Genomic DNA, 19,628 nt, shown 5'->3' with positions numbered 1-19,628 from the left:
TTCAGATACGTTCTGCTTAAACCATGTTTGATGACAACAACTGCATATGTAAACCGGTCCAACTGATATGTTCTCATGAAAAAGTTCAATACAAGCATCAATATCACACCCATACTTTCTGATTATGCTGCTGAAACTTCTGAATTAATAAAAGATGGATTTTACGTTTATTGGCTTTTCGATTGCGATCACACAACTTTTCAGAAGCTTTATTTCTGTTATTTAGCCGCCACTGGTGCTTAGCAACTCTTTCCTTTTCCAAATTGTAAGGGTCATTTCTAGCTTTTCTCTTGGATTTCAATGAACTTTCCTGATCTCTGTTTCTCACCTCTTCAGATTGTCTCGCAATACTTTCCGCCTTTTTTTCTTTTTCTAAGTATTCTAAAGATTATCTAGCTTTTCTCATTGATTTCAATGAACTTTCCTGCTCTCTGTTTCTCACCTCTTCAGACTGTCTCGCAATACTTTTCGCCTGTTTTTTTTCTAGGTATTCTACAGATTCTTTAGCTTTTCTCTTTGATTTCAATGAAGCATCCCTTTCTTTTTCTCTGAACTGTTTTTCGTGCCTTTACTTCTGTTTGTACAGTTTCTGATAAAACAGAGAAAAGTAGAAACTTCACAGGTCGCTCAGCACGGCAAAAACGAAAATGTTGCAGGTTCGGTTTGATTGAGCCTGTTCATGGACGGTAGTGGAAATGCATGCTACCGTCCATGCCCTCTAGCCCCGGGTTGAGCAGAACTCAACATTTACACATGCTAAAAGTACAAAAAGCAATTTAGAGACATCCGCAGATGTATTCAAACGGCGGTAAACATGGCACCTTCAATGATACACGTGTTGAGGCGTGTAATTCCATGAAGAGCGGCGTTTGGTCCCCAGATAAAGTAAAGGGTTTGCCCCAAACGAGAAAACAATGGGCAGAACTAAACAAACTGGAATTTGGGAAGGGGATCTGAGGTTATGCAAGTTTTCTATCAGTTACTACTTTAGAAGATAGTTTCTTTGCTTCCTGCCTTTGTAACTGATTTTTTCATATATTTACCAATTAAAGTTGTATGATCATCCCAACTGAGAGGATTACTTTTATTCTGATGTGCTTTAGTAGTATTCTGACTAGATTTAGATCTTTTCGTGTTCCTTTACTTTTTATTTGTTTTAGTTTTCCATTCAGTTTCAGTGGTACCCTCTGTAACATTACATCTGAATGTTTTTTTTGGAACTTCTTCCACTGTAAAATGCACTGGTAGAATTTCAAATTGTGATTAAAGTGAAATACCCATACTGTCATATAAAGCATAAAGAAAAGTGACAAAATCCTCCAAACAATTGAATGATGCTGTCATCGAAAAGAACCAAAAACAAGCTTTACAGCATTGAATTTATTGACAGGAACTTCCCAAAATACCATTTCCGTTTGCTCAAATAACGGATAAGCAGTCTACATACTTTCATTTTGTGAAGGCTGCTTTTCATTCAATTTCCAGTTCAAAATACCTGCCTGCTCATTCTGAATATCTTTATCTTGATCAAGTTCAGTCCAGGGTTCCTCACTTTCCAATTTTGCATATTTATTTTGCAATCTTTTAAAAGAAGTTTCACTTTCATTTTGTTTTTGCATTGATCTGAGCATATCACTTTGTATTGTTTCTAGCATTTCACTTTGCAATGTTTCAGATACTGCCTGTACGTGAACAGGACTTTGTGCCTGTACGTGAACAGGACGTTGTGTTTGTGCCTGTACATGAACAGGACTTTGTGTTTGTGCCTGTACGTGAACAGGACTTTGTGCCTGTACGTGAACAGGACTTTGTGTTTGTGCCTGTACGTGAACAGGACTTTGTGTTTGTGCCTGTATGTGAACAGGACTTTGTGCCTGTACGTGAACAGGACTTTGGCTCACACTGACAATCACTGCCCTTCTTGCGTCTGCCTTCTTCCATCCTTTTCTACGAGGCATGGTCGCCTGTAATAAAAGCCAAGAGATATCGTTAACGATGGATGCTCCCCGAATGGCAGCTTTGTAACAAAGGTCCGTATTTCTGGGAGCATAATAATCCCATATTGCTGTCAAGTATGATTGTGTTACACAAATGCAAGAAAGAAATATGTACACCTACAGTATTTTGACATTTATAAATATGGAAAGAGTTAGTAGCATTTTTGTTTATCAATGTATTCCTTTGAACATAATGTCTCGGATGGGACACAGCCATAGTTCAAACCCGGGACTGCATACACCCAAAGTGAGCATTTACCTCAAGGAATTGCTAAGACAACTTGGATTTAATATCTAATATTCTGAAGGTTAAATTAAGATTAATAATTGTACGTCTGATTATTCAACTTACAGGGATGCAACACACCAATGTCCAAGGTAGACTTCTACTACAATGTCACTCTCAGTGAACTAAATCACAGTCGCTGTCAGAGTCACTATCTCCACTCAATCACAGAGTCACTATCTCTACTCAATCACAGAGTCACTATCTCCAGTCAATCACAGAGTCACTATCTCTTCTCAGTCCCAGAGTCACTATCTCCACTCAATCACAGAGTCACTATCTCCAGTATACTTTCTCTACTTGACACTGAATAATCTTCAAGTCACTGTCTTGATAACACACATACAATATAACAATCAGTTTAATAGAAAACACAGTATCTGTTCACTTTTCAATAAAGTAGTCAATGCTGATTCACAGAAAATCTGAGATGTAGATAATTTTATACCTAGAAAATATAGAACATGACAAAAATCATAAAAGGTGAACTATTATGGACATTCTTTTATTAAATTAAATTTATTATTACCATTACTGATATTATTACTGACATTGTGACAAATAAGAAATTTAAAATCTCAAAAAACTATAATGAAGAACAGTTTCAAGTTGAATTTCAGATATATAGAGTATGCCATTATGCAGTAGTGAATGTTACTAATATACTGTTCTGTCTTTTTAATTACATTTCTAAACAAAGATTACCATATGTTACTTATCTGCATTATAAAGTAGTTATATAATATACAAATCAGAACACCTTGATCAGCAAGGCGGTATTTTCAAAGTCAGAGACCCTTCCAGAACATAGCAGATACATTGTTATAGTACAGTTTCATATTTTTAAAAAAAGTAATTAATCAGTTTATAAAACAAACATCAACCAATTCTCCATTTTAAAAATATGGAAACATCTGCAAATGTTTGAAAAGCTATTACTACTGTCTGCCATGGCACTTCATACCAAACCTGGTACATGATGGGCTGACGCCTGTGATAATCCTAAACACGCCATATGATGTTAAATTGTATATGTATATACCCAAAGACAAATTCATTACAGATTATAAATTGTGATATATCAAGTGTGTTTCCTTTACACTTGAGATCTTGTAACTCACAACAGCAAATGTAAAGTGTTTGTGTGGTGGTTGTAAAATGTCACCCCATACTTCATTCTCTGTGCTCTTATACTGTCTGGTCCTTCAAGACTATGAATTTCAAAGATTGTTGAAAATTGAATACAACTTAAAAAGCCAGAGCTATGAGGCGAAAGAAGTGTTGCACATTCGATCACTACTCATGAACACTCAATAAATTATTTTTTTTTTAGAAATTGTTGACGGACGACTGACGACGGACATCAAGCGGTCACAATAGCTCACCTTGTCACTTCGTGACAGGTGAGCTAAAAAGATAGTAACATTCGAAATGTTTATAAATGAATGTATGCAGTTTAAAAATAAGTCTGTTCCATTCAACCGTATTGTTCCATGATGATTAAATGTACCAGCTGAAGCATACTAGCAAAATGGAGTTTATACACATACAATGTAATGAGTTTGTTCTCCAATATAACGTAGATTACCGAAGCGGCGTGACATGTTTGGTGCAGCAGTACATTTGTAGCAGGGTTCAGCAGTATGGTACACCATTGTGACCCTGAAATAAATTAAACTTGACGGAATAAATATGTTAAAACAAAAAAGTTACGGTAACGGGAAGGGTGGGAGGGATTTTTTGTAAACGATCTGTCCTCTACGGATTTCAGATAAAGAATGTACTTGTCACTGCACTAATTTTGAAAAACCCGTGGGATTAAAACTTGTCAGACAAGTATTTGAAGTGATACGACTATAAATACAATTACAGGTGTGGATAAGCAGTGAGGCGTTATGTTAAGCAAGACAATACCCACCAAATTAAAAGTATTTATTTCTAAAGAGAACATAAATTTACCTATGTAATAAATAGAAAATTTGACAATCTTCACAATAAAAATAACAATATTGACTTTTCTCCCTTGTCCGTGAAGATATCTTTCGTTTTCACATTAAAAAGATACACAGATTAGGGTTAGGTTTAACGTACGTACCTTCAAGGCGTGCGTATACTTAATGATGACCATCGCTCAATTCGTCAAAAAATGAAAATGCTGCAGGCTAATGCATGCTACCTTCTATGCCCTCTTATAACAGGTTGAGCAGAACTCAACATTTATGCATGTAACAAGTACCAGAAACAATTTACAGACATCCGCAGATGTGTTCATACTTTGGTGCACATGAAACCTTCAATGATACACTAGTGTATATAGGGACGTATGTTCCCTAGTTAAAAAAGGGGCCTACCCTAAACGAGAAAGCAATGGGCAGAACTGAACAAACTGGAATTTAGGAAGGGGGTCTGAGGCTACGGAAACTGCATATCCCACAAACTGCTTAAAGACAAATTAAAAAGCAGACACCGTATCCAAGCCTTCGTCCTAAGATCAAAAGCGGGACTAGGAACTCTATCATTTTGAAGGTAATGATACATATATATATGCAAAGGCGGAAGATAAGGCATATTGTTGCTGCCAGATCCTTCTGTATATCCTTTGTTTGTTCGTACATTTTGTAATTCCCTCCTAAAATTTTGCAGCTGGTAACGTCACCTACAAATTTGACGGATATTGCTCACAAAATATTGTCTATTGCCCTAATATGTAACGAGCAGATGCATCTTCGTAGAGAGAGTGGAAGTATACATTACCCATCAAACTACATATATATTTCACATTTAGCTCTGAAGTACTCCTGTTACAAATGTGCATTGCAGTATTTCTTAGATGACAAATGCGCTAATGCTTACTCATTCATTGAAAATTCCAACAGTGATAGTACTATTAATTACAAACTAACTATTCTTCATAGTTATTGAATTATAAAACTTTTAGCATAGAGCTGATGTTTAACATGAAACAGTTTCACACACAGGTTTTGATGTACGTTGATGGATGCATACTTTAAACTTATTTTATATAAGAGGAAGGTTTTCTCGAACATTTTCATTACAAAATGATCTTGTCAGATGTCTCAGTAATGTTAGAATGGAAAGATATATCTAATTCTAAAGAAGTAAAGTGTTTTGATATGACATAAGCGAAATTCGACATAAAATGATATTTTGTGCACGTATTTTAGTGACTTCACTTCTTGAAAATGCCTTCGAGACAGCCGGAGTTCTGACATAAGCGAGTTCGATATATATCGTGTTTCAAATTTATTTCTAAAAAAATCATGTCAAATTTTCTCTTTATTAAATACTGTAATATTATACAATATGAATATGATTTTACAAGCTATGTTACAATTTTAATATATCGACTTACATTAGTCCACAAGTAATCATATTACAGCCGCTGTCAAAGAACAAAATCTCTACTAATAAAAGCGTATGATGAATTCATCATACAAAATAAATATTTAAATCTGACAGTTAGTATACCTATACGTATTCCATGTTTACATAGATATCCCATCAGCTGTGATGTATTTTGATGAGCAATACTATAAATACCTAAATATAAAACATTCTGTACAGAATAAGAATTAAACAGATAAGTCGAACATATAGCATTCAAAGTATCCGCTCGAAAGAATGAATCTCTAACAAAATATATATGAATTAAAAAATGTCATAAAATGTTCCTCATATGTGATTGACCAGCTTATAGCTGGCATACTTATTATTATAATTATACTAAAACAATTGTTTACTTTACTTGTTTATCATTTAGTTCGGTATCCGAATCAGTGTTCTTTTGACGAGAATAACCTATGTTCTTGGACACAATCATCTGATGATAATTTCAACTGGACACTTCAAGACGGACCGACAGATTCAGCTGACACGGGACCTTCAGTGGACCACTCGATTGGAAATGGTACATATAGTCTTAGATAGAACGAGACAAGTAAAACAGATGGCACACATCAAGAAATATTCAGTTGCTTAATTGCGTCTAATGTTAAAACCTAGTTTTGATACGAATTTCTAAGCACAATTTTGAAGCAACGCTTCATTCTGAGACTAGTTCTTATATTCAGCTTTATAACCTTGGATTAAAGTTACATCTGTTATTGTAAAATACGAAAATCTAATGTACAGTATTCTCATCAGATGCACAAAGCAAAATCCAATCAAACCCCGAGATCATACATTATTATTATTTCCTGTTTCTCTTTCCTCTAACTAACTATTTCCGAAGTTCATTTCAACATTACCCACATTTGTAATTACGAATATTCCGTAAATAATTATAAGTGTTCCCTCCATTTTAACATGCATATAGGACTAAAATTTAAAGGAAACCACATTCTTGAATCTTTCTCCTTCGACTGTTGGCAGAATGAGAACAACAGATACTCCAGTGTTGGTAGTGTTAGTTATATATCAACAGTATGATACATTTCATCCCCATATTTTACAAAACAGTGTACAATAACGAATATGTTTTCTTTTTGTTTATGTTCTTCAAAGATCAAGGGAAGTACCTGTATATAGAATCATCTTCACCTCGTAAGCAAGGTGAGTTTGCTAGATTAGAGTCACCTACCCTGTCTTCTAGAAGAAAGACTTGCATGTCGCTATGGTACTACATGTATGGAGATGGTATTGGCAACTTAACAATTCTGATACAAAAGGTAAGTAACATGCATAGTTAAAAACATTGTACGTTTCAATATCAAGGTATCTGTTAACTTGAAAATAAACTTACATTTCTTGCATTTGTGAAGATTGCGAAACACAAAAATAAGATTCAACTAAAACAAAATAATGTCAATAATTAACAAAATCATGGCATGATCTCTCCCGGTTTTATATTGATATGTAAATTCTGTAATGGCCAAAAATAATGAGTATTGTGAGACTCTGGCTTTATAGTTTCTCGTTTCTACATGAAATCAAATTTCTAGCATTTATTCACAATTCAATAAATAGCACGTATTATGTCATCTTCAAGGGTCAGAACACAAAGTCCGAGAATGTTCTCTTCAACATCTCCGGGAATCAAGGTCAGCGTTGGTGTCCAGCTGTTGTTGAAATACCTGCTTTATCTATGGTTTATGATTACACACTTGTCATACAGGGTGATGTAGGGTCAACATATCATGGTGATATTGCAATAGATGATCTTCTTATTAGTGAAACCGCCTGTACAGGTATTATAAAACAAAGCTCTTCCTAATTCAGTAAAAAAGGAGTACTAGTTCTTTTCTAGAAACGTAAACTACCCCCATCTGCCACTTTTGCATTGTAAGAGCTGTGATTATTTGGCAATATCTTTGCTGCTCATTTTCAAATTAAATGCCATGAACAATACATCGACAAACCATGGCAGATTTACCGGAAGCAAAGAGTTCTCCAAACACAGCTATTGTGCCATGAATCGCAAAGTTAGCCCGCAACAGAAGAAACAAAAATCGAAACTTCTAACAGAGGTGTAGATATCAAATTGTCACGGATATATTGTCAAATATCAAACAGAAATTTCAGTTTGTTTCAACGATAGGACATGACAAAAAAAAAAACATTTTCCTTCCTTATGACGGAGTTCGCTCGTTTTATATTCCAGACTTTAAATTTGTATTTTTGTGACTTTATAAAATTTGGTTCAGGTCGTTAGATAAGTAAGATGCTATCATAGCAGTATGAGTCTGAGGTTGTTTAAAATATGATATGCTATTATAAATTATCTCTAATTATAAGAAATTTTATAAATGCACTTTTAGTAGATATCAATAATCCGCTGTTAATAATTCAAATGGTGAGGATATTTGTGCATGTTTGCATCTGAAATATTTTTTTATGTATTTTCAGTTACTAAATGTAACAAACCAAGCGTTTCTGCATCAATTGTAGGTATGTACAGCTAGATAATATTATATTTGAGGCCATACTTACTCAATTTATGCTTAGGGATTTCAATTTGCTAATCCACAAATCATTCTTAAAGTTCATTTGCATATGTTTAGTTCTGTTATTTTTACACTTGTGGTATTATAAAATTTACATAGTATTCTAAATGTATGAAAATAATCGTATGCATTAAAAGATAATGAATAATTTTTAAATTGCAAATGTAAGAAATAAACTTGACATATTTCTAAAATACGGAGAAAGTATTCGATTTATTTTCTACTTTCATTTTTCGGGAATTGAGCTTACGGTTAGAATTTCCTCCTCTTTTGGGGCAACAAATTAATTGGATATCATATTTGTATTTTTCTTACCTGTTCCTTGTTCTTAGTAAAACAATTAACTACCCAGACATCAATATCTTTTTACTTCCACACACAAAAATGTATTGAAAGCTCATCTTTTTAGCTTTCATTCATCTACTAGGGACTTAATTAGCCAACTGTAATTTATTATTATTCTTCTGTAGCATTTAGCTAGATATGTATTAATATGTATAATGTGATGATTATATTAAAAATAAATTATAAAAAAAAGCTTTCGATACATTTTTGTGAGTGAAAGTAAAAAGATATAAACATTTTGATAATGACTGAACCACACAGTTGCATTTTCATTCAAACTTTTACGCTTACTTATAAATGTGAAAATAACTAACTTCTAAACAAAACTTGCAACAAGCCATAGAAACAGTTTAAGTTGTTTTGAAGAAATGGATCGAGTATTGCAGTTGCAATACAGAAGTACCCTACCTGTGTAAAAACTTTGTTAGTGTTCATTCCCTTGTTGATGTTGGCCACTGTGTTAAAACTAAAACTGCTTCAATGCATTTAAGGGCCAAGAAATAAAAACTATTTTTATCTAAATTTCATGTGACCTTGACCTGCAAGCATTGATCATAAGCACGACATATTGTCTCAGCAAGGATAACTTTTGCGCACAGTATTAAGATAATCCTTAGATGCAGATATTAGTTATGGAGTGGAAACAAATCTCTACTTGACCTTCAGTGATGACATTGACCATTGACTGTCAATCATTGGCCATGTGTGCAATCATGAGAAACATGTCTGTGTAGTTATGAAAATAATCCTTTAATGTAATTAAAAGTTTTAGGGCAGAAACATTTTTCACTTGACATTAAACAGTGATCTTGATCTTTAACCGACAAGCATAGAACACGTGTTGACACATTGTCTTATCATGTGAACGTTTGTGTATACCACTATTATTGCATAAAAATGCATATCAAAGTTATGGAAGGGAAACAATTTTACTTAACCTTCAATAGTGGCCTAGACCTTTGTTACCTACAAAGCGTAAATTATGTACCTGCATTAATTACATATTGCTCTCTATACTTGTACGAGTTATTGCATGACCCAGATTTGTGGACGGACGGACCTTCCTACACATGGGTATTTATGTGGCTACTCTTTTGTTCTCTCTATTGTTCTTTTAACAACGTAATAGAAAGGTAGCCAAATAAAAGCTTACAGAACGAATAACATCAAATAAAACGTACAGTTACCTATTGTTCCTATAGCCAAATTCAAATGTAAGCTCGGCCAGACAGACGGACGGAGGGCATTCCTAAAGTCCCCTCCGATGTTCCATCGGTAGAGGTCTGTTAAGATTGTTTATATATAGACCCATATGCTCATATATAGTTGAGCAGTTACAGAAAAGGGCTTTGAATCAACATATGGCTTAATAGATTGTTTCACACAAGTCATACTTTCTCTTTTACAGGATAAACTCTGGAGTGCAGCTCGCTCTGATTTGTAATGTTTTTTTTTCTGTCTTAACATCTTAATAAATATGTTATGAAGACTAATTTATCTTGCATTGTTTTCTTTGAGATCAGATCGGTTTTATTTATTCGACATGATGATAACAAATAATTTAGATTGTTTTTATGCTATTAGTACTGAAGAGCATTAATGCCAGATGCGTTTTATTATTATCTTGATATTTCAAATGTACGAGTTACTTTATTAGAAATGTCGAGATACTAAGACGACATTTCGAGCTAGTAACTCAAAATTTCGAGTGCTTAACATAAACTTTCGAAGTCAATTTTGTTAATAACATGAAACTTCGACTTCGTATCTTGCCTTGTTTTTTCCTCCTCCTCACTCCTCCTATTGCCCCCTCATTTTCCTTGCATTTACGCTACTTTTTGCATTCCCTAACCCTATACTTTGAGTAAGTTTTCGTGGGCCCCCTTTGTTTTGACAGCCGGAATCCTGAAATGGTACACGATTGTTTTTCCTACTTGTGTGGGTGCGTTTATATGCATGTGAGTCTATAACGGTGCTCTACTGTTTTCTTATGTGTTGCTTGTTCGTTTTGTTTCTATTTTATTCAGTTAGTCGTGGTTGTATGTTTATCTTTGGTACATGACTGTCTGCGCTATTGTGGTTTACCACTGGCACCAGATCAGAAAGAAAATGACTCCGTATGTGTTATACCCTATCCCTAGGCATTCTATAAGAACCATGGTCATGAACGGGAAAGTGCACTTGCCCGTTTCAATCGTACATTTCTCAACTTAAACGCGCAGTTCGGTGAATGGGTACCTAGAATATTGAACAAGCGATAATTCATCTTCCATCGTGCACCAGTCACATTGTCTCAGTATTCCATATTGCTGAGATTATCGACATATTTTATGCTTTCGTCAACGTTACAGAAAAAAACTTGCTTGACCTTCCCTAATGAACATCCGGTCTAGAGGTCACGGCAGTGTGCACATGTTTGGCGAAATGTAAACAAACAAAAACAGAATTTACTGTGTCTTGACCTGGATCACAATTTTACACTAAAACTAATACATATTTCCGTTTTAAAGTTGATTTTCAGTCAGTACACAAAGTTTAAAGAAATTCTGTCCGTAGGAAACGTTTTGCCCTATATATAATTATATAGACAACTGTGGCATTTTTGCCTATATACTTATAGGCAACTGTGTCATGTATTTTTAACATAAAGTTTTGCCAGTGAACGAGAAACATGAACAAAGAAAAGGTTTCCATATAACAGTTTTCGATAGCCACAAACGCAATGCTTAAAAATAAAATGTAAGCGTAGAATTCCCGGAAACAAAGAGCACACCAGTCACAGTCATAGAGTCATGCATAGCAAAGTAGGCTAGAAACAAAAAGAAAATATAGCAAATAGGTTGCTTCAAAAATCCTACGATTGCATTTTAATTATATGCAAAATACAAAAATGGGTAAGGGTTAGATAAGAGTGTTGGGGAAAGTTGAAGAACAGCAAGGTTGAATATTCAACAGTGAAAGCCTGTTTAATGTTCATCCTTGCTTTTCTTATGTGTAGGTATGCACGTGGTGGTCTGTTTTAGATTTCACTCGGCCAGACCAGAGTTATGGTTTCTGATAGATGGAAAATACATATGAAGAGCTGAAAAGTTTGTGTTACATATATCTAAAACAAATTTCACCTATAGGTACGACACCATGTATGGTGACGGGAATTGGGACACAAATATCCTTTGCAAACACATCTTGAGTTGATACTAAAATATTGATGTTAAGATGACGACTGAATCTTACTACATGTTGTGGGGTTGATATTTCAAAAAATGTACTGTTTAACAATACAAAAACGGCTAATATTGAAACCAGTTATAGGCAGTCTTTACAAAATGTTATCTAAGGTCAGAACACTCCCCAAAATACACCTTATTTGGATCTTTCACAGCTCAAATTCAGTGAAGATGCTAAATTAGATTATAAACGATCAAACTCCAACGCAGTGATCTCCCTTACCGCTTCGTTCATTTGATCACTGCTACCACAATATTCACGTGACCATGGTTCTTCACGTGATGTCAGATCGGTTAAAAAATTAACTTACATATTATTATGTCATTATGATATACGAAACTTTTGACAAGAACATATCTTGGCCAGCAGGAAAGTATTCAAAAGTCTCCATCTGTTTCGGCTGGGATCAAATGACAGCATTATAATAGTGATCGGCGTCAAAGATTAACGTCAACATACTTGTTTGTTTACTTTCAGTTTCGTTTCAGGATACTACCGGTCGTGTAAATAAATACCTGTTTTCATTCAGAATCATTATTTTTTCATTGTGGAACATTCGCCTGTGCTAAAAGAAGTGTAATCTTCGAAAACATTGGGAAAAAGTAACTAAATAACCATATAATAACCATATAACTAAAATATGTCCACTTAGCTGAATTTTAGCTAAAAACATTACATTGTGTTGGCAGTGATCAATGAGCGAAGCGGCAAGGGAGATCACTGCGTTGGAGTTGGATAAACGATTTGAACGATTAGAAATAGAAACAAGCATAATCTTTACGACAATATCATATAATGCCGACATCTTATACACGATTCGACATTACTTTATTGCATCATAGGTTGTGACGTTGCAGTAACGTCTGCTTAGTTATTATGTAGATCCATTACATGAAACTTAAGTTGACCTGATTCTTATGAATAATTATAATTGTACAAACGCACAATATCTCAATATCTCTGTTGGAAGATGTTTTATTTATACGATTGGTCTGTTTCTTACGCAACTGCAAAAATCATGACGTCTGACGTAATTGTACAGGCTTCAACATCATTAGTCAGATTAATAAAATAGAGAAAAGTGGAAACTTCACAGGTCGCTCAACACAAAAACGAAAATGTTGCAGGCTCGGTTTGATTGAGCCTGTTCATGGACGGTAGTGGAAATGCATGCTACCGTCCACGCCCTCTAGCTCCGGGTTGAGCAGAACTCAACATTTACACATGCTAAAAGTACAAAAAGCAATTTAGAGACATCCGCAGATGTATTCAAACGGCGGTGAACATGGCACCTTCAATGATACACGTGTTGAGGCGTGTAATTCCATGAAGAGCGGCGTTTGGTCCCCAGATAAAATAATGGGTTTGCTAATTAGGCTCGCTTAGAGATGAATGTTTGCCACCATGAACAATTTTTGTTGAAAAAAGCTTTCGTCACCATCAACGGAAATCAGATAAAAAACATTTTAAGTAGAAATTTAGAATATAGAGCTTCATCGTTGTTTCATATATAGACATTATATGTTTGTTTGTTTCTTGTTGTTTTCATTAATCAAACAAAGTGCGCTTTTGCTCTGCAAAGAAAACTCAATTTTTGCTGGAAATTATGGATTTTATATCATAACAGTTACTACTATTTATTGTCTCATTCCAGAAGACAATTGATTGTGGCATCACATATATATTCACATTAGTCAATACATACTCCAAACTAAGTATGTAGCTAACTTGGACACCAGCTACAAGCCACCTTGTTTTCAATATGGTGATGAAATTTATAAGACTGTTGCAGCCGATAGTGCAAATTGTTGGCAATAAAATTACCTTGAGGATGTCATTTTAATATATCATAATTGGTCCGATGGTCTAGTGGTAACATGCTTGGCTGTCAATCTAGAGGTCCGGGATAAGGATCCAGGTCAAGACACAGTAAATGTGTAAGATGTTCTTGAGTGTTTCCCACCTAACTAAGAGGCCAGTACTGGCTCTTCCGAGGAAAGACGATTTCGTGTATACCATTGCTATACACCGGACTAAGCCTTAAAATCATTAAATAGACACATGGATACACACAGTGAGGACTGGTCACTGAATGCGCCGTTTGTGGCAAAGGGTTCGTCAGCAATAAATCTGTGTAAATCGCTTAAAGAGTCGTGACACGGCGGCATATGCCAAGGTTGTGGCAATGCTTTACGAGTGAATCATCACTTTACTAACATAATCATTCGATCATGATCCGACAAATAGTTAAAATGTAAAGAGTATTACTTAACATCAGCAATCCTTGTTCATGAAGGGACAAAACTGGTCATATACACATAAGGCTCGGCAAATAGGAAACAGAAAAGTATATTGTGTTGCTTAGCAACTCATTCAAAGCAGCAGTGTACTAGATTTTCCTGCGTTTTTTAGAAACAAACCAAAATTCTATGATATGCTTGCTTTTTCTAAAGATGTAGATTTTCAAATATAAGTGCTTCAATTATTACTTATATTCAATAAGCACTGTACATTATGCAATATTTTCAAAATGACCAAAATCTTCTAATTGTTAGAATAAGCGGAAAATGGAAACTTGTGCTAAGAAAAGGACACGTTTTCGTTCCAGGTGCACCCATTCTTTTCATAATCAAATGGAAAGATGTCAAACACTGACTAACCTTGAAAAACAACACATAGATAAAGGTTGAATGTAATTCAAACGAGTTGAGATAATTCTTTTTTTTCAAAAGTTTGGTGGCACGTACATTCAAATTGTACATTTAAAAAGCAAACACGTGACAAAGAAACAAATAAAGGAACAAAACTGGGGAAACGGACTAGAAACGGTCAATGGCAAAAACACCATTGGGGAGTTTAAACCGGTTTATGGTGTACCCACCCCGCTCCCCAAACCCCGTCATTCCCCCAGCAATATTCCAAAGTCACAAAACAGTGTAAATAAACTTATCCCCGTCAGATAAATCCCTCACATACACAAACGAAACATAAGGCTCACAACAGTTTGTTTACAAAAATAATTTAGACAAGTCCAATGTCCATATGATTCAAAGTTACATTGTGCACACTTTGTAAACACGAGTAACACACAATACAATACTTTAGTAAATAAGAACCATGTTTATTGCAAAACAGCTTCTTTATTCGTCAGAATTTACATCAAAATTGTTAAAAAAAAAAGAAGTTATATGCTTAAAATGATATGGTTTGGGTTATAAAATGAGGGAAATTTTATTGAGATATGTTTTCTGTTCGATTTAGGACTTGGTTTGGAAACTTTCTTATGATTTCTTTCTTTGTGTTTCAGTCTGTTATACCTTTACATAGACTTCCCGCTCAGCTCAGTAGTAAGAGCGCAGATCTACTGATCGCGGGATCGCGAGTTCGACCCCTGGACGAGGCGTATGTTCACCGTGACGATTTGATAAAAGACGTGTCTCAAATCAGGCCTCCGGCCCATACAAAAAAATATACATACAGAATAAACATCATAATATACAGTGACAGTTACAAGCCAGCGTATTACAATAATTCTATATAAAAAAAATATTTACTATTAAAAACGGCGTTAATTCCAAAACAAACAAACAAGTACCTTTACAACACTCAATTTTTTTAAGTATTTTATTTTGTGTGAGTGTTTTTTTTACATTTATATTGTTTTTCCAAAAAATTTCATTATCTGAAACAAAAAATTATTTTGCATCTTTGAAAGTTTCAGAAGGTTGGGACTTCAGTCGATTTGGTGTGCTTTAGCTGATGTAAGATTCTTTAGAGAAATATTGTCAAAGAGCTAAATGGAGAACTTAGCAAGTCATCCTACATTTAGGACTGATTCTGAGAAGTTTGTTACATTCAATTATCTATACGTTGTGTGTGTGTGTGTGTGTGTGAGCGGCGGGGGGGGGGGGGGGGGGTTCAAATCAACCAACATCTAAAAATTATTACAAACTGTTTGTGTGCAGAAAGTACAGATAAATTCATAATGATTCCAATTTATACGGTGTTCCGTTAGGGCCAGCGCCTGCTTCCTACGCACACGAAGCGCGAAGGTACGGCAGTACGATGGAAAAGCGTGAAGGTACGATGGCGATGACACGATAGTACGATGGCGAAGCGCGACAGTACGTCGACGACAGTCCATCGTATTGTCACGCTTCACCATCTTGTTTTTGCTCTTCACCATCGTACTGTCGCGTTTCGCCATCATGCTTTCGCGCTTCACCACCGTAATGTAACCATCGTGCTGTCGCGCTTTGCCATCGTACTGTTGCGCTTCGCCATCTTTACTCTGTTTAGATATAAACGACTTTACAATTTTATGATATTGTATTGTCTACTCTGTCCAATGATAAAAAATTTGAACGCTTTTCGGCACGGGTTTTATTGAAGCGGACGGTCAACATTGTACTGTCGTGTTTCGCCATCATACTGTCGTTTTATCGCAACCGGACCATCGCGCTTTGCCGTCCTATGAAGCTAGTCAAGCGTAGCGATGTTTAAATATTATTTGTGGCAATCAGGTACGAGTCATATGGGCTGATCTATGAATAAATATTAGAAAATGTTCACCAAGATCCTTCATTGAAATCACACTGTGCGTTTGGCAAACTGCTTCACTAAATACTATGATATATCATGATCTAATATAGATAATAATTGTGTAATAGCAGGTTAGCGGCCCGTTCATCAGCTATAGGGATGCTGTTCTACTCGCCACAGCGTCGGCGTTAGCGTCAACGTCGGCGTGAGCTTTCTTGGTTTAAATTTTTCGACAACCTTTATTTTAATTTGTGACTTTGGCTTATGTCTTACTGTAACATCACATTAATATTGTTCAGCATGCAAACAGGGTATGTGCAGGGGCGGGGCACATTATACCCAAGGTCAAAGTCACCAACGTGTTATACTTAAGTTATTTTTAAGATAACAGTTTTTCAGCAATTTTTGTTTTCCTGTCATATCTTTAGCCAAGGTCAAAGTCACCAAGGTGTTATATTTAGGTTATTTTAAGGTAAAAGTTTTCCGACAACCTTTGTTTTTTCTGCCATATTTTTGTTACAATTGCGTATATCTTACTGTAACTTCACATGATTATTGTCTAGCATAAAAACAAAGTATGTGCGGGGGCTAGACCCATTATACATAATGTCAAGGTCACCAATGTGTTATACCTAGGTTATTTTTAAGGTTAAAATTTTTCGGCAACCTTTGTTTTTCTGTCATATCTTTGTTACTATTGCTTATAACTTACTGTAACTTGAACTTCACATAAACATTGTCCAGTATACAAACAAAGTATTTGCTGGGCTTATTTCACCCAAGGTTAAGGTCACCACGGTGTTATACTTGGAATTATGTTCATGTTAAATTTTCCGAAAGCTTCGTTTATAGACATACCTTTAGTATTTGGAAAGATAATAACTAAAAATTAAACATATTTCATTATAGTCATCATCTGTATGTATGGTTACAATCCCCATAACTCTTATAGTATTTGTGACAGAACTACGCCCCTTTCATACTTAAAGGTTTTTGGCAATCTTCACTTTCTGGATATAAGTTTCTTGCATACCAGACGGGGATTTCTGGTATCTTTACCGGTGCTGGAAAAATCCATCTTACACCCCGGGGTGTAAGATGACTCTCGTGCTGTAAATGACGTATTGCGAACTACATATATGTGGAAGATTTATGCAGTAATATATATTTTATTTAAAAAACGGAATAAAAATTCAATACCTTGGCAGTTCCTATTGGTTCCTGATAATATATTTCTCGATTCAAATCACATTATTTTATCAAAAATTCATAACGTTACGCTGCAACTGTTAAACAAAACCGGAACTAAACATTGTTATTTGTTTTGAAACGTCATGACGTCTTTCCTGTTTACGGACGTTGGTTTCCCGCGCTTTGTTTAAATGCACTGCCATATGAAATAGTTCTAAAAAGAAAGCCATTCAATTGATTTTATTTTTATTATTTTTTCTTGAAATCGGTATGCAAGTAAAAGATTCTGTCACTGGTTATAGGTGCAGATGGAAATATCCGGCTCTCGGGTAACTGTTTAGGCGATAACTCGGCAAAGAGCCTCGTTACCGCCTAAACAGTTACCCTCGAGGCCGGATATTCCCATCCGCACCTACAACCAGTGAAAGAATCTTATATTAGTACGAGACATAAATTCATTTTACTGTCAAAATAGCGGAGCGCGCTGTCTTACGGGCAGCTTTTGTTATGCTTATGTTCAATGTAACTTGATTTGTGATGTACGTATACTGGTCTACCATTTACCACAAAAAATAACAAGAGTCTCTTTGTGTTTACTGCAATTTGCACAGACATCAAGGTAAAAAAACTAGAATCAGAAGCTTCATTTTTTTCTTTATTTTTGTTTTTAAAACTAACAATCTATTGCAATACCACTGCACCTAAGAGTAAAAAAAATTACGTTCATACTACTATTGCCCACCTTACATTTGCAGAGAACCCGCTAAAAAGTCCGGGAAATCATGTTTAAATGATTCGGTGGCCATTTTCGGGCTTTTTTTGAAAGATTATCAGTTTGATCTAATGCATGAATTAGAAAAAGCATTTTACTGCACACTTTTAGAAGGAAAACAAACAGGCGTGTATCAGTCGGTTACATTCCTCCGTATTCGCAGGTTCTCATAAATCTAAACAGTATGAGGACAAAACCCATATCAGTCTCTCCTGGAATTCCGCAGGGGTCCGTGCTTGTGTTCCTGCTCTTTTTGAATATATTAACGGCATTAAACAAAGCATTCTGTATCGATTTGTCTATTTACAGATTACACAACAGGATATATGTCACTTTCTATCATCAAACAATAAAAGAATGCCAAGCGGTAGTTGAACTGGAACAGTGAATTCATTTAATCCCTATTTCAAGCCACCCACGTCACAAACACAACTATTTCATTCCCTCTCAAAACTATCTACGTAATGTACATTTTGAATTGTAACCTCATCACCAAAAACGCTTAATTATGGGTACCACGAGCTTCAAGGTACGTTGCTCCATGGAAGGTCATTACCTGGAAGTTAATGCTTTTCAAACTTTTTATGTTTATGGCTAAAATAAGCTCTGTTGTTCAAACGGGTTTTATTCGCTGATCTTTAAATTAAATAAAATGAAACTTTCACGCATTACAAAATAAAATATTGGTATAATTGTTAATTATTTCAAATATTTGTTCTAACAATTTATATAAAAATCTAAATAAGTAGTGTAGCTTTTCCCGAACATGTGCAAGCTAACAAAGCAGTATATCAAATTGTGTTTAGCTCAAGCTTAAATATCAGGGGCCGTATTCATAAAGCATCTTAAGTATAAGTATAAGAAATTGATTATTTACTTAAGTATTACTTAGGTTAGAAATTTATTTTACTTAAGTATATTTGTTATTCATAAAACAACTTAATAAGTAATTCTTGTTTTTTATTGTGGACGAAAACATTAAAAAAACATTAATTTCAGACAGATACAACATGCACAATTATGTTTAAAGTGCTTTTATCTGAAAACAACACTTTAATCGTACTCACCACGCTATTTTATTTTCTGACTTACGTCATTTCTTACGTATCTTAAGTTTTAGCTGTTTTTTTTTTACTAGAACTTAAGTTTTTACTTTGACTTAAGTTGAAATCACCACAAACTTAAGTAATATCTTAAACTTAAGTCAAAACGTATACTTAAGATGCTTTATGAATACGGTCCCAGGTCATATACTTGCACACAATTCATTGATACTGCTACATTGCTGAAAAAGCAATGAAATT

General features: G+C 34.9%; 1 protein-coding gene across 2 annotated transcripts in view; it reads left to right on the top strand.

Annotated features, from left to right (window-relative positions):
• The window catches only part of LOC123543847 (MAM and LDL-receptor class A domain-containing protein 1-like), a 32,185-nt gene extending 22,101 nt beyond the window's left edge, over positions 1–10,084 (top strand). For both annotated transcript variants that reach the window (XM_053524448.1, XM_053524447.1), the window contains 5 exons: positions 6,065–6,211; positions 6,808–6,971; positions 7,292–7,490; positions 8,149–8,190; positions 10,000–10,084. In XM_053524448.1, the coding sequence (XP_053380423.1) occupies positions 6,065–6,211; positions 6,808–6,971; positions 7,292–7,490; positions 8,149–8,190; positions 10,000–10,004 (557 nt within the window). In that variant the 3' untranslated portion in view covers positions 10,005–10,084. The remainder of the gene's footprint in view (positions 1–6,064; positions 6,212–6,807; positions 6,972–7,291; positions 7,491–8,148; positions 8,191–9,999) is intronic.
• Positions 10,085–19,628: the final 9,544 nt, after the last annotated feature.

This window comes from Mercenaria mercenaria, chromosome 15, assembly GCF_021730395.1.
Source record: "Mercenaria mercenaria strain notata chromosome 15, MADL_Memer_1, whole genome shotgun sequence".
Classification (NCBI taxonomy): domain Eukaryota; kingdom Metazoa; phylum Mollusca; class Bivalvia; order Venerida; family Veneridae; genus Mercenaria; species Mercenaria mercenaria.
Note: the sequence above shows the minus strand (reverse complement) of the source record. Positions and strands in the feature narration are given on the sequence as shown.